A 24531-nucleotide genomic window follows, 5' to 3' on the forward strand; every position below is an offset into this window, starting at 1 on the left:
TAAACCCCGGACCTTGTGTGTGGAAAGCTGCTGCTTATCTACTTAGCCACATTGGCTCCCCTGAGTTGTTTTGTTTGTTCGTTTGCATGTTTGTTTTTTTGTTTTTAGGTAGCATCAGGGACTAAACCCAGGACCTCCCATGTGGAAAGCAGGTGCTCAACCAGTTGGGCCACTTCTGCTCCCTAATAATAATGTGGTTTTTTTGTTGTTGTTTAAGATTTTTAATTTATTTATCCCCCCCCACCATTGTTTGTGCTTGCTGTCTGCTCTCTGTGTCTGTTTGTTGTGTGTTCTCTGTGTCTGCTCGTCTTCTTTTTAGGAGGTACCAGGAACCAAACCTGGGATCTTCCATATGGGAGGGTAGCTCCCAATTGTTTGAGCCACCTCTATTCCCTGCTTGTTGTGTCTCTCATTGTGTTCCTCATTGTGTCTCCTCATTGTGTCATTTAATTACATCATGTTATTGTGTCTTATTGTGTCAGCTTGCCACTTCAGCCCATCACGTTGGCTCACTGTCACGCTCATCTTCTTTAGGAGGCACCAGGAACCAAACTTGGAATGTCGTAGGCGGGCACCCAACTGCTTGAGCTACATCCACTTCTCCCAATAATGATATTTTAATACCTGGGTCTATATCATACTGGTTTATATAATTCAGCACCCTGATCTAAGCTCATATTCACATATTCTGTATGGCTTTCCACTAAATGCTATGTAAAAATACAAGCGAGAGTGATAGAGAAAGGGAAGGAAAGAGAAAGAAAGAGCATGGCCTCTTTCTTTGAGCCTCTTATAACCTAGTTTGGGAAATGAGCATAAGTACATAAAGAGGCTTGCCAAGTATCATAACCACAGTACAAACTGGTAAGTGAGAAATGCCAAGAATAGAGAAAAGTCATCGAAACAGATGGTGGTATTATTCATTTGAGGAAATATTGTACTAGATTTTGGAGAAATCTATAGATTATAATTATAGATTGGCAAAGAAGGAGGAGTCAAGGATGCAGTTGTCACGTGTCTGCTCTTCTATGTATGCATCATTGTTCTGTTTTAGAATGAAAATACCTACAAGGCAAAGTCCTTGTCTGTTTGATTGTAAAAGCAGGAAAGCCTTGTACATACCAGGTACTTTATATATGTTATCCTTTTTAAATTCTTAAAACAATCATGTTTTTTTAAAGTATTTTATCCTTATTTTACAGATGAAGAAATTACAGTCTAGGGAGGTTAATATAACTTCTTGACCATATAGCTAATAGATTACAGAGCTGATGCTCAGCCACTTCTGAATTCAAAGCCTCTCCCCATTCTACCATACATTCTCCTGGCACATAGATTCTGCTTTTATGGAGCACCACTCCCTGTTAAAATGCAAAGAAACCATAAGGATTTTTTGTTGCTGATAAGGAAGATCCAGCTGTAGTCTTCACCCCTCTCTTCCGTTTTTTCTCTTTCAGGCCTTTCTGCAGAGGCCTGGCCTCATTGCAGAGCTCCATGCTTTCTGCCAGGCGTGCAGCTACGACGTCCTGGTTGCAATGACTATCTTTTTCAACACTCACAATGAGCCAGTGCGGCAGTTGGCTATTTTCTGCCCCCTTGTGGAGCTCCGAACGATGGTGAGTCTCTGTCTCTTCTCCAACCTGGGGGCCCTGCTGAGCTCTGCCTCTAAGTGCTGCTCTGTGCTGTAGGGTGCTGCTTCTTCATTCTTATCTTTACACAGAGATCCCCTGGCCTATTTTGAGAATCTCTCTTCCCTCTTTTTTCCATCCTCTGTGTCTGAATTGGTTTACTCAGGCTGTTACTGAGAAAGGGAGACTCCAAAAGGAATGAGAGACACATCACCTACTTAGAAGGAACTTGAAATCTAGTGAGAAGCAAATGTTATAAATATTGAGTTAGAACTCAATTCTTGGTTTCATCATAAATTCCTCACCTGTGAAAATCAATTCCTTTCTTCTCATGCTACTGCCTTGGAAACTGGAGACACAAGAGAAACCTTTTCTACTCCCTACCATGCGGGGATCAGTTACTCTGTATGGCGAGAACTCTGTAGTGCGGTGCTCAGGGAGCAGGTTTCATTTTCCTTCCTGATCTTCAGTTTGGTCACCTTTCCCCTCTCCTCCCCTCTTCTTATGGTTCCTGATAAACCCAGGGAAGAATTTAAAAGTGGACTCAAGGCAGTCAAGGAACCCTTTGGTATGCTTGGGCTATATGAGGATTACTGAAGGCAGCCAGATAATCCTTTCTACTCATAAAATATATGTCTACTCTTTTCCACTTCTCTTTTCCTTTGTCTTCTCCCCCAGGAAGCAAATGTAATTCCATTCAGTGGAAGGTAGTTTAACATTATGGAAAGAACTTTCATTTTAAAAGTCAGGTCAACTTGCTTTTCTCTCCCAGGTAATGGTACCTACCTCACTGGTCTGAGGTGGTAATTAAACGTGATATACATAAGGGTTGTTTTTGGACACACCATAAGTACCCAGTGAATGGTGGCTATTCCCAATCATGCCATGAAGGAAAGTGAGTTTTGGTTACAAGAAGTGCCTTCCCCCCTCCTGAATCCAGTCCTCTCTGTGCTGCTCTTCTAAGCTGTGTGGTGTGGCTATCGGATGACTCCACCATTGCCCAGGCGGCTTCTGTACTGGGAAATAGGGGTCCCCTTTTCACTGTCTGCCCTACCATCTCCTCTCTTCCTCCTTTGTTAGGGGGAGTGTTATATAGTGATTTAGAGCACAGGCTTTGGGGCAGATCCAGTGTTAAGTCTTAGCTCTGCCTCATCTTACCTGTGACTTGGGCAAGTTATCTAACCTCTCTAAGCCTCAGTGTTTAGTTTCTCCACCTGTAAATGAGGGTAACAGTAATACCAATATTATACATTTACTGTGAAGATTAAACAAGATAACAATTATAAATGGCCATATTTGACACCACACCAAGTAAATTTTCAATATTTTATATCTTCCACACCCATTTTTCTTTATTCATTACTTTCTTTTTACCTGTTCTTCCCCTGACCTCAAGATAGAAGCCAGTCCCTTGCCAGCCAAGGACAGGGCTCACGTTTTGGCGCATAGGAATACCCTTGGAAACAACACTGGATTTGGGGCTTCGGGACCTGGGTCTGTTCAGATTTTGCCATTATACATGATTTGCTTAACATAGTTTCTCTGAGCTTTGGTTTCCTCATTTAGAAAATGAAACATGATCTCAGTTTTTTTTTTTGTTAAAGGAGGTACTAGGGATTGAATCTGGGACCTTGTATGTGCAAAGCAGGCGCTCAACCACTGAGCTACACCCACTCCACTCAAGTAGTACAACGCGTGTTAGCTGAAGTTCCTTTTGTTGTAGTCAGTTAAAGTGAACTTTGGATGACTTAATAGAAAACAGGTTTTCTCCTCTATAAAGTAAGCTTCTAATTTAGAAGCCTCAGCTCTTTGCTACTCCAACTTATACATTATGTCCCCATTCTTGTCTCCTCTTTAGATATGTGGAGTCCTGGAACGTTCCCATTCCCCCTCCCTAAAGCTAACCCCTGCCCCAAGCCCCCACCCTAACCTCCAAGCCTATCATCAAGGCAACACCCAGGTCTCTCGGAAGAAACTTCTACCTCTGCTCCAGGAAGCCCTGTCAGCATATTTTGACTCCATGAAGATCCCTTCAGGGCAGCCTGAGACCGTGGGCACGACTAGGGAGCAGCCGGACAAGGACCTGGACAGGGCAAGTAACTCCCTGATTCCTGCAATGAGTCAAGATGACGAGGAGCCCGTGCTGCCCCCCACGCCCATGAACAGCTTGGTGGATGAGTGTCCTCTGGACCAGGGACTGCCTAAACTCTTAGCTGAGGCCGTCTTTGAGAAGTGCAGCCAGATCTCACTGTCACAGTCTACCACAGCCTCCCTGTCAAAGAAGTGACCATTGGGAGGGGAGGGGATAGTGGGAGAGGCTGCTTGACCTACCCCAAATGCATGTTTTGAAATATTTGGAAATTTCAGCAGTTTTGTCCTCATTGCTCTAGGATCTGGTATACTGTTCTCATAAATCTGGAAGGAGAAAGAAGTGAAAGAAAGCAGCTGCTTTAAGAATGGTTTTCTACCTTTTCTCCCCAATCTACCAATCAAAAAAATCATCTAATTTTATTCTTTAAATCTGCATTGACTTTCTTCTCTTTTTCCAGGGCATAATGCAATACATCTACAATCCCAACACAGTGGGACAAAAAGAATGTGTACCCCAAAAGTGCCCTCAGCAAGGATCTTGAACAGAACCAATATCTGTCCGAGAACCATGCATTGTCTCTGTGTATTCATTTACTCACGTACTCATTCATTCAAGTATTTATTGAATACCTACTTAGAGCCAGATGCACTGTAGAATGTGCTTTGGAAACTCTTGCTCCAGTTTTCAGCCTTGAGCACATTTCCAAGTCCATGACTCCCCTTTCTGCCTTCAGTTAGGTAATGGTGCTTGACTCAGAGATGGCTGAATTTCCGTTCTGTGCTTATCATCACCGGTTCGGGTCATGTTTGGGGGGAGATTGGAGACTGTCTTCTGTCCTGATCAGGTGACCTGACCAAGAGTTCCTTGGCTTCCTCTGTCGCAGAGCCATAGAACCCTGGTTCTTGAGAGTTCAAGAGGCGCCCAGGAAGGCCGTTAGGCCTTGGAGGCACTCTTCCCAAAAGACAGCGCAGCTGGAATGAGAGCCCTGGCTCTGTTCCTGCCGCAGCAGGATTATCACTTTCTTGTCCATCTCTTTCTCTTCTTGCTCATATTAAAAGGAAGCGTGAACTAACTAGCTGGTTTCTAGTACTAACTGCCATGAGTTGTATGTTGTTTGGCAAGAACTTCACTTCTCTGGGTCTCATTTACCCCATCTGTAAAATTAACGGTTTGGACTAGATGTTCTCTGGTAGTCTGTGATCTGTGTCTTACTGTCATCCTTTCTTCTCTCCTCTGCTTCTCTGAATTTTTCTTCCATTTTCCCTGAGAATCCTCAGGCCATTGGGTTGTCTGTATTTGTGTGTGATTGTGCCAAGGGACTCAGCCTAATGTAGCATGTACAAGGTGTGATTCATACCAGAGTGACCCAGCAGAGCGCTCCCTCCCACGGACTCTTGTTCTGCATGTGGAGAGTCTCTCTTTTTTCAGACCGACCCATTCCCTCTCTTCCTACCCCCCAACTCTGTTCCATGTAGGTTGCCAATCAGTTCACTGAACAGTAGGGTATGTGGTGATTTGACATGACGTCTTCTAGTATGAGGGGCACGGGCTTCCTTCACTTTGAGGGGAAGGTAAATAGTAGTGTGATCACTGAACCAAAGGGATTTATGTTTTGTAACTTGGGTACTTTATTTTGCATTTTGTTAAAGTATTAAATATTCTTTTCCTGTTTGGGGTCATATTGTCTCTTTTTACAACTATAACCAGGTCTCTCCCTCGATGAGTGTTTTGGCCTCCTAAAGTTTCATATCCTTTCTTCCTGTTATACTAACTGTCTTCTTTCTGGTGACCCTTTTTGGGAAAAGGAGCAACAGGCTTCCATCTACCCTCATTCTCAGTCTTTAATTTGTTTCTTCTATCAGAACGCTCCCTATAACATACTTCTCTCCCCAATTTTGTTTATGTTTGAAAAGTAGGCCCAAGAAAGTCTTGTAACCAAAATGGTTTCTGCGGTTCCTTTTTTTTTTTTTTTTTTTTAAAAAAAAAGGCTGCTTCCAGAAGGTTAGAAGAGATCTGGAAAGGAGAACAAATTCCCTTCCTAGACTCACCCAAGACTAGTCACCCTGGAAATGCACTCTTCTCCCCAAAACCCGCCCCCATGCAGGAGGCAGGGTTTTTCTCTTGGGCAGACCTGCTCCTTGGGAGAAGAGGTGGCAAAACCTGTTTGAAGATGAGTTCACCTCCATTTCACACCTCCCTCCTTGGAAGCAACAGCAACAGCAACAGCAGCTGAGGCAGAAAAAGGTAAAGAAGTGTTGGGGAGCTGGGGCGACCAGCTCCCCGACAACTCCAAGTGTTTAAAGGAGACAGGAAGACTTGAGAAGATGGGAACTATACAAGAGGCAGGGGAAAAGGCACTAGATCTTGGGTGAGTATTGGCTTACTTGATTGGAAATAGGGAGTGAACAGTCTGAGGGACTTTCCCACCATCCAGGTCTTACCAGCTCAGATCTCAGGGATTCCTAGAGGAAATGAGAGCACAAGAGAATTACTTTGCAGAGAAGGGATGGGGGTGGCTTTAAGTAGGAAATATTAGTATGGTATGGGAGTTGGGGGATGGGATTCCAGAATAATTCCCTGTCCCAAATCTACCCATGTTTTTCATTTTCCAACCCCCTCCCTCCAGAATGCTATCAGGAAAACTACCCAGAACTGAGTTCGGGTCGAGGTTCCCCTTCCCAGCTAACCTCTCTTCCTCTCTACCTTCCCCCACCCTTCCACCTATGCCATGGTTTCCCCTAGCCACTCCCCAGCATGGTAGAAGAAAGGCAGGCCTGACCAGCTGCCATCTTCCCCAGCTTTGAGTTTGCCCTGTGACAGCTGGGCGGGTCTCTCTGGATTCTAGCCAATTGTAATGTGGGACTCCTCTCACCCCTACTCGGTAGGTGGAGCATTTGCCTTAGAAGTAAATATGATCAGTGTATTTTTCCTCTGCTCTTTAATCCACAAGCAGGAATCTGCTTCCAGCAAGTGGTGAAGCTGGGAGAAACATCTGTCTAGGAGATAAGAGATCTGAGGTTTTTTTAAAGGTCTGTCCTGTGCTCTGTACCTTAATTATTCTCTATTCTAGTCTCTTCTCCCACTTCCCTTAAGACACTTCCTAGGTTGTCTCATGCTTATCTTTCTTCTGGGGGACTATCTTTGGGTCAGAGAGAATGCAGAAGCAGCAGACCTAGGAGCAGCCTTGAGACTTGAGGAGCTGGAGCTAAAGGAAGAGTGGCAGGATGAAGAATTCCCCCGGTGAGGACGTGGGAAGGAGGTTGGGAGGTGGGAGGAATGGTCACAAACAGAGGGCAGAGATGGTGAATTAGGACTTGCAGGGAAGAAATGGGAAAAAGAAATCAGAGGCAATAAAATCGTGGCAGGGAGAGAGAATTGGTAAATCGACCTCTGGCTTGCTGCCTTCATCCTTTTAATTACGTCCCCTCTAGATTGCTTCCTGAGGAGGCTGGCCCTTCTGACAATACCGAAGATGCCAAAGGAGGCTCACAGGCAGGTAAGTGACATAGAAATTAGGCCCCAAGTTCCTGATTCTAGTCTAGTGAAGGGCTAAGCTACCGCTATCCCTTAGCGATTTTACTTCTGCTTTTCTGCATCCTTCCTTCTTCAGAGTTCGCCCATGTTATTCTCTATATAGATTCTAATCAGTACCCCCATCCCCAACACACAAAGATCTTTCTCTTTTGTTTCCCCTTCTCTAATCCCAGGTACTCCCAGCACTTTAGCCCTGTGTGGCCGGCGCCCCATGCGTAAGCGTCTTTCTGCCCCAGAGATGCAACTGAATCTGACTAAGGCTCCTGGAGATAATGGAACTTCTCCCACCCTCTCTACACCTTCCTCTTCTGATGGCAGTTCTGACCTGAGGATAGACGAATTGGAGACACCTTCAGACTCGGAGCAGTTGGACAGTGGACATGAGTTTGAATGGGAAGGTGGGAAGCAAACCTGGGGACTAAGCTGGTAGAAGGAAGGTCAGTGTTAAGCCCAGGATGGATTTAATAGGACTGAAATTAGAACTGATAAGGACCATGAGATAAGGCCAGCAAAATCAGTTTCCTCAGAATGGAAAGGTGGTGCTCATAGATCCAGTGTGAGAATAGTCAGTAGAGGAAAAGGTCTTTTTCTTTTTTCCAAGGAAAACTTTATTGAATGACTGTTATATGCTAACACTGAGCTGGGCCTGGGGTTATAAGATAAATAAGATAGTCCTTACCATCAGGGAATTCTGTTTAGTAGGAAATAAACATATATACAAATAAGTGCAGTTAAAGGTTGTGATCTACATGGATACAGGATATAGTGGAGGCATGGGGAAGGAAAAGGTCAGTTCTGCCTGAGGTGTCAGGAGAGCCTTCACAGAGGAGGCGATTCTGAGATGAGTGTTGGAAGCTAAAGTTGATGTTCATCAGGTACTTGGAAAGAGGGGCATTCTAGGTAGAAGAAACAATTTGAGGATAGCGTGACTGTTTAGCTGTGAAGAGTTGGAAGGTGGGAAGCGGATTTGGCACAATGGATAGGGCATCCGCCTACCACGTGGGAGGTCCAGGGTTCAAACCCAGGGCCTCCTGACCCATGTGGGGAGCTGGCCCACACGTGGTGCTGATGCGCGCAAGGAGTGTCCTGCAATGCGAGGGGTTTCCCCTGCTTAGGGGAGCCCCACGCGCAAGGAGTGCACCCCACAAGGAGAGCTACCTAGCGCAAAAAAAGTGCAGCCTGCCCAGGAGTGGTACTGCACACACGGAGAGCTGCACAGCAAGATGACACAACAAAAAGAGACACAGATTCCAGGTGCTGCTAACAAGAATACAAGCAGACACAGAAGAACACACAGCGAATGGACCCACAGAGCAGGCAACTGGGGGTGGGGAAGGGAAAAAATAAAAATAAAAAAAAATTTTAAAAATGAGTTAGAAGTAAAGAGAGAATGATAGAAGAATAGAAGATAGTGCTGGGGTAAGTAGGCAAGGGTCAAATCATAGCGGCCTTTGCTATCATGCTAAGGAGTTTAGGTTTTGTCTGGAAGCACTCGGGAGTCATTGTAAGGTATTAATCAGGGAAGTAACATGATCAACTTTGATGGCTCTGAAAATATTGGAAACAAACTAAAGTTCCATGAGTAGGATATTAAGTCTATTATGGTATATCCACACAATGGAATACTGTGCAACTATTTTTTTTAAATGAAGAAGCTCTTCCCATTGCTATGGAAAGATCATACAGAGTGGTGGGTATACAGTAGGGGAGAAAAGAAAGCCTGCTCTGGCAGTGTGTAGGGAGTGGACTGAAGGAGTGCAAGACTGGAAGCATGGAGAACAGTTAGGAAGCTAGTACTAAGGCCAGGTGAAAAATGCTAGTTACACAAACTGGATAATAGTAGTGGAGAAGATGATGAAATAAAATTATGACAATAGATGGAAGAGGATTTGGGGTCTAGTTGGTTTCAGGGCTAGCAGAGAAGAGTTTCCCCTTTTTGGCAGCTAGATGAATGATGGGCTCATTGATCAAGACAGGAGCCATGGGGGAGGGAAAGAAGAGAATGAGTTTGCATTGGTGGATTGGAGATAACAGAGAGACATGATGTGGCAATATCCACTCTAAGCATTTAGGAAAATGAGTGGAGTTAGAAGTCTGAGTGAGAAATGCAAATTTTGGAATCATTACCTTACTGGTGGTAATCAGACATAGAAATCAAAGAGCTCACATAGGGAAAAGAAATAAAGTCCAGAAAAAACTGATACTAGTCACAGCCATAGACCTGCCATAGAGAAAGATCATCCCAGAGCCATAGGCAAGTGAAAAGTAGGGATAATGAGATGTAGGAGAGAAGAACCAGCAAGGGATTGGGTTGATTGGACAAACTAGGCCTGAAGAGTCAGGAATAAGTTGAAGATTGAAAGGTTTGAGTAATAAACTCTAGGAATCTGGGAAAGATTCAAGATAATTAAGGTGGGAATTCTGCCTTATTGATCCTTCCCCATCCCTCTCTTTTAGATGAGCTGCCCCAAACAGAGAGCATGAGGCCCAGTGAGGCAGCTCAAAGCCTGGGCCGGGGTTGTATGTGGGACGTGGCTGGAGAAGATGGTCGTCGCTGGAGGGTGTTTCGAACAGGACAGCGGGAGCAGCGAGTTGACATGACTGTCATTGAGCCCTATAAGAAAGTCCTATCTCATGGAGGTAATGACTGTCATAAGTGAAGGGGTAACTGCTGTGGATTCTTTTTTTTTTTTTTAAAGATTTATTTATTTATTTTATTTCTCTCCCCTCCCCCCCAGTTGTCTGTTCTCTGTGTCTATTTGCTGCATCTTCTTCTTTGTCCACTTCTGTTGTTGTCAGTGGCATGGGAATCTGCGTTTCTTTTTGTTGCGTCATCTTGGTGTGTCAGCTCTCTGTGTGTGGCACCATTCCTGGGCAGGCTGCACTTTCTTTCACGCTGGGTGGCTCTCCTTACGGGGCGCACTCCTTGCGCGTGGGGCTCCCCTACGCAGGGACACCCCTGCATGGCAGGGCACTCCTTGCGCACATCAGCACTGTGCATGGGCCAGCTGCACACGGATAAAGGTGGCCCGGGGTTTGAACTGCGGACCTCCCATGTGGTAGGTGGACGCCCTAACCACTGGGCCAAGTCCTCTTCCCTGCTGTGGATTCTTGAATAAAATGCATAAGCTGGGAACTCAGTTATTGGGTTCAAAATCCTTCTTGTAACTTCCAGAGACCCCCAGAGTCCCTCAACCTGTACAAATGTACTTGACTATATGTGTTGATAATGAATTTTCCTGGTATCTGCTCCAGGTTACCATGGTGATGGCCTCAATGCTGTCATCCTCTTTGCTTCCTGCTATCTACCCAGAAGCAGCATTCCCAACTACACCTATGTCATGGAGCACTTGTTTAGGTGAGGTGGAAGGCCTAAAGACAGAGGGTGCTGGGGAAGGAAAAGCCAAAAAGAACCCCTTCCAGATCAGTAGCTGATTGTAGAGTCCATAATAATATCCTCTCATTCCCCACAATCCCCCCCCACATCTTCCCTGGTAATTTTATGCCCCACAGATATATGGTGGGAACTCTGGAGCTGCTGGTAGCTGAAAATTATCTGCTTGTTCACTTGAGTGGAGGCACAAGCAGGACCCAAGTTCCCTCTCTGAGCTGGATACGCCAGTGTTACCATACCCTGGATCGGCGGTGAGACCCTAGGACAAGAGGGCTGCAACTCTCTAGCTTAGCTTTTTCCTATCTTTTCATTCTTTCTTCTCCTATTTAGTCCCTTCCTCTGTTTCTGTGTTCCTCTATACCCCTTTCCAACCCTTTCCTGTCCTCTCTCCTCTCTTGGAGTCAGAGAAATATGATTTCAAATCTTACCTTTACCATTTATGATCTTGGAGAAGTCATTTAACCTTTCTGGACCTCAGTTTCTGTATCTGTAAAATGAAAATGATAATACCGTAGCTTTGCCACTGGGCATTTATTTATAGTTATTTACTGTAGCATATTGCCTGGCACATAGAAGGCACTCTTCCTTTTCTCCCACTCTTGCCCTTTTTTTCACTTTCCTTATCTCCATTGTCTTTTTTTCTTCTTTGCCTTTGTCCCTGACCCATGTATTCTTTTTTCCCCTATGTTCCTTTTTTTTTTTTATTGTTTCTTTGTTTCCACCATTCTGCCTTTGCTGCCTTTTCCTTCCTTTCTTCCTCAGTGGTCTTCTTCCACTTGGAGTTTTGTAAATAGTCCTGATCCTGGAGGGATGGAAAGAAAGTGAAAAAACAAAAACAAAAACACAAAAATGTGGAAGGGAATAAGGAACTTATGTGAGAGAAGAAGCACAAGAGGGGAATAGGGTAGAGAAGACCAGGAGGAGGGATTCTGAGAGTTTCCTAAGAATGAGGAGCATGGAGGGCTCAAAAATAAAAACAAGATGGGTGGGTCTGAGATTGCAGCTTCAGGAATGGGGTTGAGACCTAGCTATCAGAGAAATCTAGAAATAAGCGAAGAAAGTTAGAGTATACTCTACCAGATAGCCATCAGCAAGCTCCATCTGATCTTCAGGCATGGAGGCAAACTGAGTCATAGGCTAATCTCATATTCTTCAGGCTCCGGAAAAACCTGCGCGCCCTGGTGGTTGTCCATGCTACGTGGTATGTGAAGGCATTTCTGGCACTGCTTCGGCCCTTCATCAGGTACGAGCTCTAGGGACAGGGACCCCGTCCCCTATTCTCCAGTTTCAAACTCAAGATGAAGATCTTGCCCCACCCTGACCCTTTCCAGCCTTAACCACTGTGTTTCCCTTTGTAAGGGTATCCAGGAGCCCTTGTCTCAGTACAGAACACACTTGGTTTATTCTCTTTTCAGTTCCAAGTTCACACGAAAGATCCGTTTTCTGGACAGCCTTGGGGAGCTGGCCCAGCTCATCTCCCTGGATCAGGTCCACATCCCGGAAGCTGTCAGACAGTGAGTCCTGAGCTGAAGACTGAAGGTTTGGGGTGGGAGTTATAAAACCTGTCCCACTTTGTTCATACCTTGGGGGAGTTACAAATGAACTGAAATATGGAAGCAGCTGCTTCAGTGTAGCTGGGAAAACAAACTGCAACAATTCAGAGTAGAAATTAAGGACACTATTGCGTCCACCAAGAACAGACGGAAAAACTACAAATAAAAGAGCTGAGGCAACAGGAGTTAGAGGAGATTTAGACCAGCTCCAGAAATTAGCAAGAGATATGCTGGCAGCAAGTAGAGAGATGTTGTCCAGCAGGGTAGGGGGCTGAGGGAGCAAAGGATCCTAAATGGTGACTCAAGCAGTTCCCCATCTAGCTCTTCCAATTCCCCTGGCTTCTCTCCCCAAACCAGGAAGACCAGGCCATCCTATCCATCCACCACTCCCCTCCCTACCCCCTCTCTCTGTCCTAGGCTGGACCAGGGTCTTCAAGGCACAGGAAGGACTGATAAAGGGCCTTAGAACCCGAGCAGATCCTGGCCTGCCTACCCGCTGGGCTCTGAAGCATCTGCTATGGAAATTGTCTCCTCCTCAATCCCCCTGGCACTGGATCTTCACCTCTCAACGGGGTGCCATCCCTTCCATGACCCTGCCTTCAGCTGGAACCTGATCTGCTGGGTGACTGTCATTTCATCTGTGAGGGAGGCAGCCTAGCGCAGTGGCAAAAGCCGTTTTATATGGGAAGTGCAGAGCGTTGGGGTTTAGTCCTGCTTTAGCTGAAGCACCCTGGGTTTGTTTCTCCACCTCTGGGTCTCCTCCTCCTGGGCTGTTGTGAAAGCGCTGAGGTCCTTTGCACCTTAGGTCCGGCGCAGGCGAAAGGTGGGGTGGACCGGGAGGGCAGGGCCTAACCGCTGCCGCCCGCCCGCTGCGGGTCACGGGGCAGCGCAGACGGAGCCCCACGCCAGCCCCACCCGGTCCTGAGGAACTGCTGGTGCCACCTTCCCTTCTCAGGCGCGACCGCGGCCGCAGGCCGGAGCCCGGGAGGGAGCGCTTTCACCTGGTCTTTTTGCCCCCTTCAGTTTAATAAACTGCGAAGAGAAATTCAAAGTGACGCTTCCCGCACCCCTCGCATCACAATCCGCCGCCCGGTGCCGGCCCGGGGGTCTCGCTGCCGGGGCTCCCCAGGATGCTGGGCTCGGGCCCTGGGGGGCTGCGGGGGCGCCCCGCGGGCGGGCGCGGGGGAGGGGGCGGCGCGCGCCTGGGCCCCCGCGCGCCTCGGCTCAAACGACGCCGAGGGTCGCGCGCAAGGAGCGGAGCTGGGGGCCTGGGAGCCGGGCCTCCGCAGTTGCCTCCCTCAGCCCCGAGCGCCAGCGCCATGGTCCCCGCCGCCGGCGCGCTGCTCTGCGCCCTGCTGCTGAGCCTGGCGCCCCGGGCGGCGGGGGCCGAAGGCCAGACCCAGGCCCCGGCCGGGCAGCAGCGGGACCGGTTCCGCTTCGGGGGCCCCGTGGCCCGCGGCTCCTCGTCCACCGCCCGGACCAGCGGGTCCCCCAGGCCGCGGGCGACCGAGCAGGACGTGGACCCGTACGACGCCGCGGCCACCGCGGACCGCCTGGCCATCCCGGCCGCCGCCGAGCTCCTGGCCGCCTCGGTGGCCACGGGCATCACCCACCCGCCCGGGTCGGGGGACGAGGAGGGGTCTTTGGAAGGGGAGGTGGTGATTAATGCCAGGAAGAATAACAACGACGCCGAGTCCGGCAGAACGAGCCGCACACACGCGGGCCCCAGCACGAGGTTTCCAGCCAACACCCGGACGCGGGAAATCCGGCTGAGCACCGGCCTGACGCGTTCCCCCGCCGCGTCCACGGCGGACCAGCTCGTCACCGACCTCAGCCTGAGGCGCTGGTCGACGGCCGGGGCCAGCCCGAGCCGCTGGGCGCAGTCGCCCTCGCAGACGGCCATGCCGCCGCCGGAGGAACTGCGGCTGGTCCTGCTGCCCTGGGGCCCGTGGCACTGCCACTGCCGCTCGGGCACCATGAGCCGGTCGCGGGCGGGGAAGCTGCAGGGCGTCTCCGGGCGCCTTCGGGCTGGGGCGCTGAGCCAAATCCGCACGGAGCACCGGCCCTGCACCTACCACCAATGTCCCTGCAACCGGGATCGCGAGGAGTGCCCCCTGGACGCAGATCTCTGCCCTGATTGCAAATCCAAGGCGCATCTCAGGGCCAGCGCCAGCCCCAGAGTCAGCCCCAGCCCCAGCCCCAGCCCCAGCCCCAGCCCCAGCCCCAGCCCCAGCCCCAGCCCGGCTCTTTCGTTTTGGAAACAGGTCAGGATTGGACTGGAGGATATTTGGAACAGCCTCTCTACCGTGTTCTCTGAGATGGAACCAGTAAGTGTTTGGTGATAAGATCTTTGCTGATGGGTCTGCAAAATCCTGGTATCCGAAACTGTTGTCAAGTCAGTGTGCTGGCATGAACTGTTACTGATTTATCTCTTCTGTTTGGTTGTCAATTCATAGCCCACGTTGGTTATTGAGGTTTTTGTTGGCCATTGATTCCACTGGATTATTTCTTGAGGAATTGCTGGTTGGTTATTAAGCCACATGTATTATTAGTCATTAGATGGTTATTGACCAAATAATGGATATGGAGGGATCATTTTGTTTTCAGCTTATTAATGCAGCTTAATGGTAACAATAGGCAATATCTGAGGTATTACTGTGTGCACTTTAGCTGGATCAATGCTCAAAACAACCCTGAGATATTATCCTATCTCTACTTTACAAATGAACTGGGGTTTACAAAGGCAGTGAGTGGCAGAGCCACAGGTGGGATTCGAATCCAGGTTTTTTTTTTAAAAAGGTTTATTTATTTAATTCCCCCCCTCCCCCGGTTGTCTGTTCTCTGTGTCTTTTTGCTGCGTCTTGTTTCTTTGTCCGCTTCTGTTGTCCTCAGCGGCACAGGAAGTGTGTGCAGCGCCATTCCTGGGCAGGCTGCACTTTCCTTCGCGCTGGGCGGCTCTCCCTATGGGGCGCACTCCTTGCGCGTGGGGCTCCCCTACGCGGGGGACACCCCTGCGTGGCAGGGCACTCCTTGCGCACATCAGCACTGCGCATGGGCCAGCTGCACACGGGTCAAGGAGGCCTGGGGTTTGAACCGCCCATGTGGTAGACGGACGCCCTAACCACTGGGCCAAGTCCGTTTCCCCTCAAATCCAGGTTTAACATCAAAGCCCATGACCTTAACCGTCACCCTATAATGCATTCTCAAGAACTGTCCTTTGGAGAGTCTTCCCAGCAACCTGAGAATTCTCAAGGAAGGGCTGTTTTCTGTTTTATCAAAAGTTACCAAGGGAAACGGACTTTGGCCCAGTGGTTAGGGCGTCCGTCTACCACATAGAGGTCGGCGGTTCAAACCCTGGGCCTCCTTGACCTGTGTGGAGCTGGCCCATGCGCAGTGCTGATGCGCGCAAGGAGTGCCCTGCCACGCAGGGGTGTCCCCACGTAGGGGAGCCCCCCGTGCAAGGAGTGCACCCCTAAGGAGAGCCGCCCAGCGAAAGAAAGTGCAGCCTGCCCAGGAATGGCGCCACCCACACTTCCTGTGCCGCTGAGGACACAGACGACAACAGAAACGGACAAAGAAACAAGACGCAGCAAAGACACAGAAAACAGACAACCGGGGGAGGGGAATTAAATAAATAAAAATTAAAATTAAAAAAAAAAAGAAAAAAAGTTACCAAAAGCTAGTTTGACCTGTATTCCAGATTGATAGAGATGACAGGACCTTTGGAGAGGGGGAATGGGCAAGAAAATGTGGTAGACTTGGGTCATTTTGCTGGTTTGTTTTTAACCTTCTCCTTGTGTGTCCAATATTCATTATTGAATATAAAAAAAGCATAAGTAAGGGGAGTGTGTTTGAGGGAATGAGGATGTGTGGGGACAGGGAGATGAAGGAAGGGAAAATATAGATGGGTTGTAATTTCCCTTCTCTATTTTTCTTTTTTACCCAGATGGGCAGAAACCAGAGATAATGGCCACTTCATCCATAGGAGGTGTCAGCATCTCAACCTCTCCTCCTCTTTCAATCCCAGCACCCACTGGTTATTTTTAGTACAGAAAAAACTGAAGAAAAAAAAAAAGCATTGGTCTTGTGTCTTTTTACAGAGATTTCTGAGGGAGACCATAAAACTCTTGAACCCAAAACAACTGGGTAGCGAGCAGCATCTGGCCTGGTACCCTACCCTACTCCTTAATCTTCGAAATCAAATGTTGATGTTTCTCATTTTCCTCATGCCCCAAGTTGTTTTTAAACAGGTATCTTTAAAGATGAAAAATCCCAGATAAACGCTAAGAAAAGGGAACAGGAAGAATGAGTGGAGCCCTTCAAAGATGGTGACCTCTCCTCAAAAAGGGCAAAGTAGGTACAAAATTCCATCTCAGCCAGTTTCAAGGAGTTACCATCACCAGCCCTATCTATCCTTTAGCCCAAAACACCTGTAATGATGAGGCTGCAACTATTTTGCTTAAAAAATTTTATTTGAAAAAATGCACTTAAAAGTTCAATGGTTTTTAATATAAATTATGGCTCTCAAACCCATTCCCAAGTGATGGTTGGATACACATTAGAGAAGGTAGCTAAAGGCAAGAGAGCACCAAAGGAAAGACTGTGTCCAAAATACAGGTATGAGGCTGAAGATCAGGGATACCAGAAAATCTAGGAGTCCCCCACCTTTCTACCCTATACTGTTAAACCCTTCCGATCTGGTAAAACCCTCAGTTATTAGCTACTTAAAGTAACAAGGTGGGCTATTTTTGGAGCAACTAGCTTGACTGGAACTGAGAGTAAGATGGGAATGTATCTCTATGACCAATCTTAGACCTTGAAAAACTGCAGAAAATACACTAGAATTGGAAAAATTAGAACCTCAGTCACTGCTGGTGGGGGCAAATTGGAGAGATGGTGGAATACGCAGTGTGTGTCCCTTCTCATGTTCCTTATCCCCACTACAAAGAACAGGATGTTTCCTATTATAGAGCTAATGAACCACCCCAGCCTTCTTAAGAGTAGGCAGGAGCTCATTTGTGTTCTGCCTTCCTAACCACTCTGCAAGAAGGGGCCAGAACAAAGAACACCTGAGAAAACTGAAGGTGCCTAAAGACCTGCTCCTACATTGCTTTCCCACCTAACACAGACTCTTCAGCCAGGTGGGAAGTGAGACTTGGTCTTCAGACAAAACTCCCTGAGTTTTATCTGTGTCTGGCTCTGGGACTTGGGCACAGAAATACAGCTTAAAATTTGGGGAAGACAAGCTGGGGGGTCACCAGCATTACTGCTTTCTCCTCTCCCTCTCCCCTGATCCCAGCATACCATCCGCCCCAGGGTTATATCTCTACACTGTAGGAACTACTCCTCCAGACAGCAAGGATGAAGTAGCATGGTACGTGTCCATCACAGAGGCCTGAACCCACGCAAGCACATGCAACACACTGAAAAAAGAACTGTTTGGGTATGTGCGGTTCTACCAACCCTGATTTGCAAGGGCTCCTAGTTCATGCTCAACCTTAGGATGGATAATGGGATGGAGGGGGGCAGGGATAGAAGTCACATAAGAGAAAAATATCTTGACTCTAGACCTATGGTTCTCAACTGAGGGAGATTTTTGTCCCCTAGGGGACATTTGGCAATACCTGGAAACATTTTTGGTTCTCACAACTAGAGTGGGCCAAAGACGCTACTGAACATCCCACAATGCACAGGACAGTCCACCACTATAAAGAATTATCCAGCCCAAAATGACAGAAGTGTCTAGATCAAGAAACCTTGCTCTAGTCCAGGGGTTCTTAACCTTTTTTGTTCCACGGACCCCTTACTAAGTCCACACTATACTGTGTATTATTTAATAAATATATCACACCCACACCAACATGTCCCCACAAGAATTTTTTTTTAAATCTCAATTCAAGCTCACAGACCCCTTGTTAAGAACCCCTGCTCTAGAGCCTCTCTGCTCCCATGCTGGGAGGATCTTTAGGCCCCTAAATTCACAGGTGCTTGTTTTCAACCTGTTTATCTCTTTACCCTCCCATCCTTAATGGTCAGGAAGTCCTCCCTGAGATTTAACTCCTAGTTTTGCTGCATTCTGGGTTTCTCTCCTGACTCCTTTTCCTCTACTCACCTGGGCCAGCAGGGAGGTTGGCAGAGAGCAGGCCAAGATCCCAGGACTTAAATGGGTGAAAGGAGGAGTGTCATCAGGCAAAGATCCACCTCTTAACTCTTATTCAATGGGAAAAGTAAGGTTCCTGATAGGAATGGGGTTAAGGGCAGAGGTAGTAGTAAGATGGGACTAATTAGGAGAACTCATCTTAAATTAATTTTCTAACAAAAAAAAAAAAAAAAAGGAAAGTTAGTGGGGAGCTAATAATGCTACAGAAATAAAGGGTTATAGGCCTAACTACAGAAAGACCTGGTACAGGCAGAGAGATATTGAGGGGCTATGAGCTTAAAGTTTGAAATCTAAAGAGCAAGAGTAGATTAGGCAGTGGTCACTCAGCCCCTGCCTGAAGTCTGCTTCAGTTCATTCCAGGAGGGGAGAGAGGAAGAACAGGGAGGTAGGAAGCTTCTCAGCAAAGCCACCTTCAGCTTTGGTAATCTCACCACCAACCCCGTTTTAAGTTCCAGATCAAGAGTTTAAAAACAGCTGGCACCCAGACCATCATTCAGGAGACCAGAACTCATTCCAGGTTTCCAGAGAACTCCTATCTCAGATCTGAGGGTGTTCAGGGCTTCAGCTGAGCTCTTCTGGCCAACCAGTAGTCACTTGGTCAGTCCTGCTGCCTTGACCCCTTCTCCAGGAGGGGCTACAGCCAGAAGGAGCAGAGGGAGTCCAGCCCCCAAGCCTTGTGAGGCACTATTAGGCAGAAAGGAGAAAGAAGGGCCCTGGAGCACTGGTTGTAGGGATTTGGTGGGGTTAGCATCTCTTCTGGGCTGGACACAGAATAGGGATTTCAAGACACGTGAACCTGGATTAAAAAACAACAACAAAAAAAACAGGTTATGAGGTTAGCAGAAAGAACAGGGTGCTGAGAAAGGAGAGACAAGATTTTTGCAGCACTCAAGAGAATGGAATCTCATAGGGAAGTGAATCAATCATTCTTTCTGTAGGAAGATAAAAATATATACATACATAATTATATGTGTGCTTAGGGAAAAAGTATATAAAAAATGTTGTCAGTGGTTATCTTTGAGAGGTAAATTTATGTGTAACGAATTTTCTTTCTTAAAAAAAAAAGAAAACAAAACTGAGGCCTTAGGGAGAAATTATCACCTAGTGCAGACTCTACTTGAGTCCATGGTGTTCTTTTTTCTATTTCTACCCATCTATCTGTGCAACCCCCTCTCTCTGCCTTTCTGGATCTTATATACTTGAACTTTCCTTTCTAATTTTCCTTCCCGTCCCATCTTGCACCAGGGGATCAGGCTGTGTTGGATGGGTTGGGTGGGTTTCTCTAGCTACTCACCATTCCTATTGGAGCTACAAGCCCCTAGAGTTGTTCCAAGGCCTGTCCCGGTTTCCCTTGGATCTCATCTGCTCCTGAACTGCACCTGTCTGTGAAAAAGCACATGGAAGGCATTCTCCTAAGTCTTTGTATCCTATAGTAAGCGGTCTCTCTTGTGTTCTCCAGGGAAGGAGCTGACCCTACCTCACTGACATCTGAGACATTATTTAGGATGGAAGTGGTCAGCCTTCTTTAAAAAAAAAAAGTGTTTCCAGCCTTTTCCCTGCCCCAACACCCCAACTACAATATTACTTACCATGACACCAAGACAGAGGTTCTTAATTGGGAGGATTATGGTTTTCAGAAAATGCCCTTCAACTAACTCTAAGACATATATATGCCACCCCCACACCCGATGAAGAATAACCTACTAATTGTCAAGATGTGGGAACCCAGGCCCAGATACTGAAGTATCAGCTCAGGTTACACAGCAGTTAACCAGAATTAGAATCTTAGATTCCTGCTTCCCATCGAGTATTAGTTTTATGTCCCCTTCTTGAAATTTCAAAAAGGAGAACAGTTCTAGACTACTCCCCCAAATCAACCCTCTCCATTCCCTTGTTACCATAGCAAGTCCATCTCCAGCACCCATCTCCCCAGAGCCAATGTGAGTCAGGTGGACGAAATTCATTGGTTCCCCAATCATAGTCCGGTCAATCCGTCTCTTCTTCTTCTTCTGCTTGGAGAAAACAGTGGAGGAAGGGAAAAGAGTCTTGAAAACCACTAAGGGAAGAGGCTAGGTCCCTGGCAGGAAAGGCATTAAAATAGGGATATCGCTAAGGTATGAAAGGCAAGGCTGGAACAACCAGAAACTCAAACAGAACATGGACCAGGCTGGTGAGGGCAGAGGCCTGCAGAGTGAGTACTGGACAAAGAAAAGACAAGTCAAAGTCACCTCTGGCTGATGAGGAAACAATGGGGAAAACTGGCAGGCATCAATCTCTACCTATGACCCCTGCCCAACTCAGAATGGATAGGAACATCAAGTGACAACTAGAACTGTTCACTTTTTCCATCACACAGTCCCCTTTATTATGTGTACACCAGCCTGGCCACAGAAACTGACCTGACAGAGGAAGGCAAGGAGTGAGGATTTTAGAAAGCAGATCCTACATGGTATGTCTTCTTCACAGTATATAGTAACTGATTTGTGTGTGTTGCGGTCGGGGTAGGGAGACTCACCGGCTGGGGCTTCTCTACCACGCAGCAGCCCAGTTTGTGCCAAAACTCGCTCATGTTCCCGGACGGTTCCAGTTTCAGTCCTCTCCCTGAGGCCCCAGAGGGGCTCTTGGTCTGGTGCCTTGACTGCCACTCCTTGCTGCCCCCAGGTTTGACAACACCCTAGATTAACTCAGCTGGATGGGTCTAGAAAAAGTAGAGTCCTTGGAACACTTAGGCGATCAGAGGTGGTCGGTGGCTCAGATGCTGAGAAACTAACAGGGCCAGAGTGCAGAGTGGAACAGGCAGTCACAAGGTTATATCTTCCTCAGGCTTGGAACCCTGGATTAGCAGAGAGAAAAGAGAGAAGAAAGGTTAATGAGAGCTCCTCTCCTCTCCCCTTGAAAAACCTGAGGTGCCCACATTTTCCCAGCTCTCCCTTAAAGGCCCTAGTCCTGTATCACAACACTTATCTCCAGAGAACCGGGAGGATGCCAAAGGGTTAAGGAGCAGTGACTGGTGGTGCTAAGGGAGAAGGGGACTAGGAACACTCAGGATGAGAGGACAGGAGGGGACCAAGGGATAGCAGCAGAAATCAGCAAAGTCTGGCAGGCTACAAGTTCCAGCTCTGTTCTCCCCGGGTTTGAGGCAGAAGGGGAGGGGCACTTCGAAGAGGAAATGGTGGTTTTTCATTTTCACAAACAAGGCCTCCACCCCATCCCTTCCTTCTACCTTACCTTGCCCTTAATACCAAAGCTTTCTTTAAGAACAAGAGAGGCTTTGACCAACTGGGTCCTAGGAAACTAACTGTAGCAGTTGGAGGACCTCAAGGAAACCTTTCTACAGGAAGGAATTTCTTCCTTCTTTCCATTCACTGCACTTGTTCCTCCTTATCGCCCTCAGCTGAGATCTAATTCTTCCTGAAGCCATCTGGCAGTTCCTTGAGATCTGTAGCGAAGGTTGTGTGTCCCCTGTGTGTTTGTGTCCTGTCTCGCTGTACCATTGTACTCCTGTGTGTGCACCTCTCTGCATGTGTGTGGCATGGCCATATCTCCATGTTTGTCTTGTAGAGATCGGTGTATAAGTTGTAGGAACATATGCCTGGTATCTTCTGCCCCATGAGGAATCTTTTTCCAGCCTCCGCACCCTCGTTACATGTCCTGTCGTGTCCCACTCTGCTCTTCCTCACACCCCATAGGGCCCTGGGCCTTCCTCCTCCCCTCATGCCATGACCTGTTCTCTCCTCTTACCACCTCCACCCTAAGCTTCATCAACCAGACACCAGAAACTTTCCAATAGCACTAGTGTCCAAGGAAGAAACTTCCTCCCATTCCCACCACTGCCCAGACAGGGCAGGAAGGGCCCTGTCTCTATATTTACTGCCTTTTCCCAGTTTCAGTTTGGCAACCACAAAGATGCCACACAGAGCAGTTTCATGAATATTACATGACAGCACTAACAGGAATCTCCCTTCCCTCCAGGCCGGGAACTCTGATGCACTTGCATCCTAGATTCATCTAAGAACTGAGAGATTTTTTTTTTTTACCATCTTGAGATGAGATCACACAAACACCGAGACACAGCTTCCAGGGGAGGAGTAATCAGACAGGGTGGAAGTCAGAGTGCAGCTGTCAGAGTGGGGAGCTGTGGTTAGTGGGGAAGTCAATCAGTCACAAGGTTTGTCCTGATGGTGGTGGCAGTGGGTTGGTAAGAGTTGGGGGGGGTGGAGAAAACAATGAAGAATCAGAGGAAACCCTCCCACCCCACCCCCCAGACAGGCTTTACTGAGACTTGGCTGTCCCTGAACACCCCCCTCCCAACCCTGTTCAAATTTGAGTGGACAGAAGTAGATGGTGCTGGGAGGGGAGAGGAGAGAGAGGGAAAGGGGCACGGGAGGGAACAAGGACGTTTCTGTTCCTTTTCCAGGGACCTGGCCAGAGCTGGGTACAGGGAAAGCGTGTGTGTGGGACTTGGCATGACATGACCAATGATGATAAGTGACCAGGAAATTCCACTCCCCAGGACGTTAGGGTCTGTGAAATTTGGGAGTGGGGTGGGTGTGCAGAGAACACAGGGTAGGGTAAATGTGGGGGTGGAGGGGTGGTGGGAGCAAGGCCAGAAAAAGAAGAGCAATTGGCTGCCACCCTCCTTTAGAAGGAAAAGGCACTCAAATCCACTGCCCTCTATTTCAACCCTGCAATGCGAGGGAAGAGGCTGGGAAAACAACAGAAGGGATCAGGACTGGACTGCAAAAAGCCACATCCTGACAGACAAATAACCCTGAGAACTTGGTCTCTCTGAGTTCCAAATAGGAAGAGTGAAATACAGAACTGAGAAAGATATCCTACTACCACCAAGGTCACGCTAGGACTGAAGAGGACTCAGGCACTGGCCCCCAGGCCAAGACAAAGTTTCTCTTTCTTCCTGCCATGTGAGAAAAAGAAAAACAAAGTAGCAAGCCTTTCTTTAGGGAAACCCCTGAGTTCAAGGTGACCCTGTCCCCGGTCCTCAAAGTTGTTGGGGAAAGAGCAAGGAAAGGGATAAGAGAAGGCTCCAAGGAGGAGGGATGTAGAGTTCTACCTCCATACTTCCCCGGTCCAGTTCTAGCCCCAAACCGGTTTTCCCGGTCCCGCTGCCTCCACCCCAAGGCCTCCAACCCGCTGCCTGACAAGCCTTCACAAGAAGCAGCTAGAGAGAAAGAGAAAGAAAAAGAGTTGAGAAAACGGACTGAGCAATTCTGGCTATAAGCCCGGGGCTGCAGCTGATCCCCGGTGTGGAGACCACTTCCCCCACAAGGAGGCTGCGGAGGGGCTCCGGAGAAGGGGGGGTGGACCCCATGTTTCAGGAAAGTGACAGGCATTTGACCCAGCACCAATCCTGCCCTCCCCCAGGACAGGTCTTGTGGAGCTTAGGGGGAAAGAGAACTAGGAACTTAACACCCCCCCCCCCCCCCACGCAACAGATATATTGTCACATAGATACCATTTCTATCCCCTCCCCCAACTCTCTCCAGAAGTTCTCTGGTCATCCCAACCCCTAACTCGGATTGGGACCTCTCTGTGGATCTTTTGGACTCTGTCGCTGTTTTCTGTGGCTGCCTCAGTCTCCGATTTAGAGCTCCCAGGACCAGCTCTCCTTCACTTTGTCCGGCACGGGGCGCCCCCGAGGTTGGCGAGGCTCAGAGAGCCTCTTCCCCTGCCACCGCCCCGACGCTCCAGGCTCTTCTTCCCCTTCCGCTCTGCGGCCGCCTCGGCCCGCGCCCCGCACGAGCGGCCTCGGGGCTGTTCCTGCGGGGCGCGCGCCCTTTCCCACCGAGCCGGCATCGCGACAGCCTGGACGCGCTCCCTCCCCCACCCGCAGCATCCGGTGCGTCCCCGCCCGGGCGCGCGGGCGGGGGGCCCGGGCCCCGACTCCACGGGCTCACCTGCTCTTCTCGGGCATCGCGGCGTCTGGCTACAACTGGTGGAGGGACTCCCGCGGGGTGCCCGCCAGCGTGGGCTTCTCCGGAGCGCTCCCCGGCGCAGTGGGGGAAGCCGAGGGCGGGCCGGCAGAGGTGCGGCTCGCCGAGGGCGGAAACGGCGCGACGCCGTTACGAAACCGTCCGGCTCCGGGCCGGGCGCACAGCGCCCCCGCTGGACGGGTGGGGCACGCAGCGCCCCCGCTGGACGGATGGGGCTCT

General features: G+C 48.6%; 4 protein-coding genes and 1 long non-coding RNA gene across 8 annotated transcripts in view; 3 read left to right on the forward strand and 2 right to left on the reverse strand.

The window, feature by feature from the left end:
- The window catches only part of PRUNE1 (prune exopolyphosphatase 1), a 32823-nt gene extending 27432 nt beyond the window's left edge, over positions 1-5391 (forward strand). For all 3 annotated transcript variants that reach the window (XM_058275343.2, XM_058275342.1, XM_058275341.2), the window contains exons 7-8: positions 1458-1616; positions 3487-5391. In XM_058275343.2, coding sequence (XP_058131326.1) covers positions 1458-1616; positions 3487-3915 — 588 coding nt within the window. In that variant the 3' untranslated portion in view covers positions 3916-5391. The remainder of the gene's footprint in view (positions 1-1457; positions 1617-3486) is intronic.
- Positions 5392-5491: 100 nt separating this feature from the next.
- BNIPL (BCL2 interacting protein like) lies at positions 5492-13254 on the forward strand. 2 transcript variants are annotated; one of them, XM_004456022.4, is made up of 9 exons: positions 5492-6960; positions 7152-7216; positions 7428-7652; positions 9712-9894; positions 10510-10612; positions 10768-10899; positions 11805-11891; positions 12064-12162; positions 12619-13254. In XM_004456022.4, the coding sequence occupies exons 1-9, from the start codon at positions 6833-6835 to the stop codon at positions 12665-12667; spliced, it is 1071 nt and encodes a 356-aa protein (XP_004456079.2). In that variant the 5' UTR covers positions 5492-6832; the 3' UTR covers positions 12668-13254. The 2 variants fall into 2 exon arrangements, with proteins under 2 accessions (XP_004456079.2, XP_058131333.1); XM_058275350.1 differs by lacking the exon at positions 10768-10899.
- LOC139436269 (uncharacterized) lies at positions 10766-11813 on the reverse strand. The gene is made up of 2 exons (XR_011645379.1): positions 11726-11813; positions 10766-11450 (listed from the first exon to the last, which is right to left on the reverse strand). It is a non-coding gene; the product is annotated as an uncharacterized lncRNA (long non-coding RNA).
- Positions 13255-13331: 77 nt separating the features above from the next.
- C13H1orf56 (chromosome 13 C1orf56 homolog) lies at positions 13332-16279 on the forward strand. The gene is made up of 2 exons (XM_004456020.3): positions 13332-14528; positions 16148-16279. The coding sequence occupies exons 1-2, from the start codon at positions 13332-13334 to the stop codon at positions 16166-16168; spliced, it is 1218 nt and encodes a 405-aa protein (XP_004456077.2). The 3' UTR covers positions 16169-16279.
- A 375-nt stretch (positions 16280-16654) lies between these two features.
- Positions 16655-24481, reverse strand: CDC42SE1 (CDC42 small effector 1). The gene is made up of 5 exons (XM_071207425.1): positions 24277-24481; positions 20877-21194; positions 20260-20370; positions 19656-19744; positions 16655-19157 (listed from the first exon to the last, which is right to left on the reverse strand). Exons 2-4 carry the CDS (start codon positions 20928-20930, stop codon positions 19670-19672), a joined length of 240 nt encoding a protein of 79 aa, XP_071063526.1. The 5' UTR covers positions 20931-21194; positions 24277-24481; the 3' UTR covers positions 16655-19157; positions 19656-19669.
- Between the last annotated feature and the right edge of the window lie 50 nt (positions 24482-24531).

This window comes from Dasypus novemcinctus, chromosome 13, assembly GCF_030445035.2.
Source record: "Dasypus novemcinctus isolate mDasNov1 chromosome 13, mDasNov1.1.hap2, whole genome shotgun sequence".
Taxonomy (NCBI): Eukaryota; Metazoa; Chordata; class Mammalia; order Cingulata; family Dasypodidae; genus Dasypus; species Dasypus novemcinctus.

Bases quoted from the DNA above. Each gene is read 5' to 3' on its own strand.
- BNIPL (XM_004456022.4), top strand. From the start codon at position 6,833: ATGCTTATCTTTCTTCTGGGGGACTATCTTTGGGTCAGAGAGAATGCA. The intron at 7,217-7,427 runs GTAAGTGACATA...CTCTAATCCCAG, and splicing joins CAAAGGAGGCTCACAGGCAG to GTACTCCCAGCACTTTAGCC. The intron at 7,653-9,711 runs GTGGGAAGCAAA...CCTCTCTTTTAG, and splicing joins ACATGAGTTTGAATGGGAAG to ATGAGCTGCCCCAAACAGAG.
- C13H1orf56 (XM_004456020.3), top strand. From the start codon at position 13,332: ATGCTGGGCTCGGGCCCTGGGGGGCTGCGGGGGCGCCCCGCGGGCGGG. The intron at 14,529-16,147 runs GTAAGTGTTTGG...TTTTTTACCCAG, and splicing joins TGTTCTCTGAGATGGAACCA to ATGGGCAGAAACCAGAGATA.
- CDC42SE1 (XM_071207425.1), bottom strand. From the start codon at position 20,930: ATGAGCGAGTTTTGGCACAAACTGGGCTGCTGCGTGGTAGAGAAGCCC. The intron at 20,371-20,876 runs GTGAGTCTCCCT...TTCTCCAAGCAG, and splicing joins TGGTAGAGAAGCCCCAGCCG to AAGAAGAAGAAGAGACGGAT. The intron at 19,745-20,259 runs GTAACAAGGGAA...GCTTTTTCACAG, and splicing joins CTGGAGATGGACTTGCTATG to ACAGGTGCAGTTCAGGAGCA.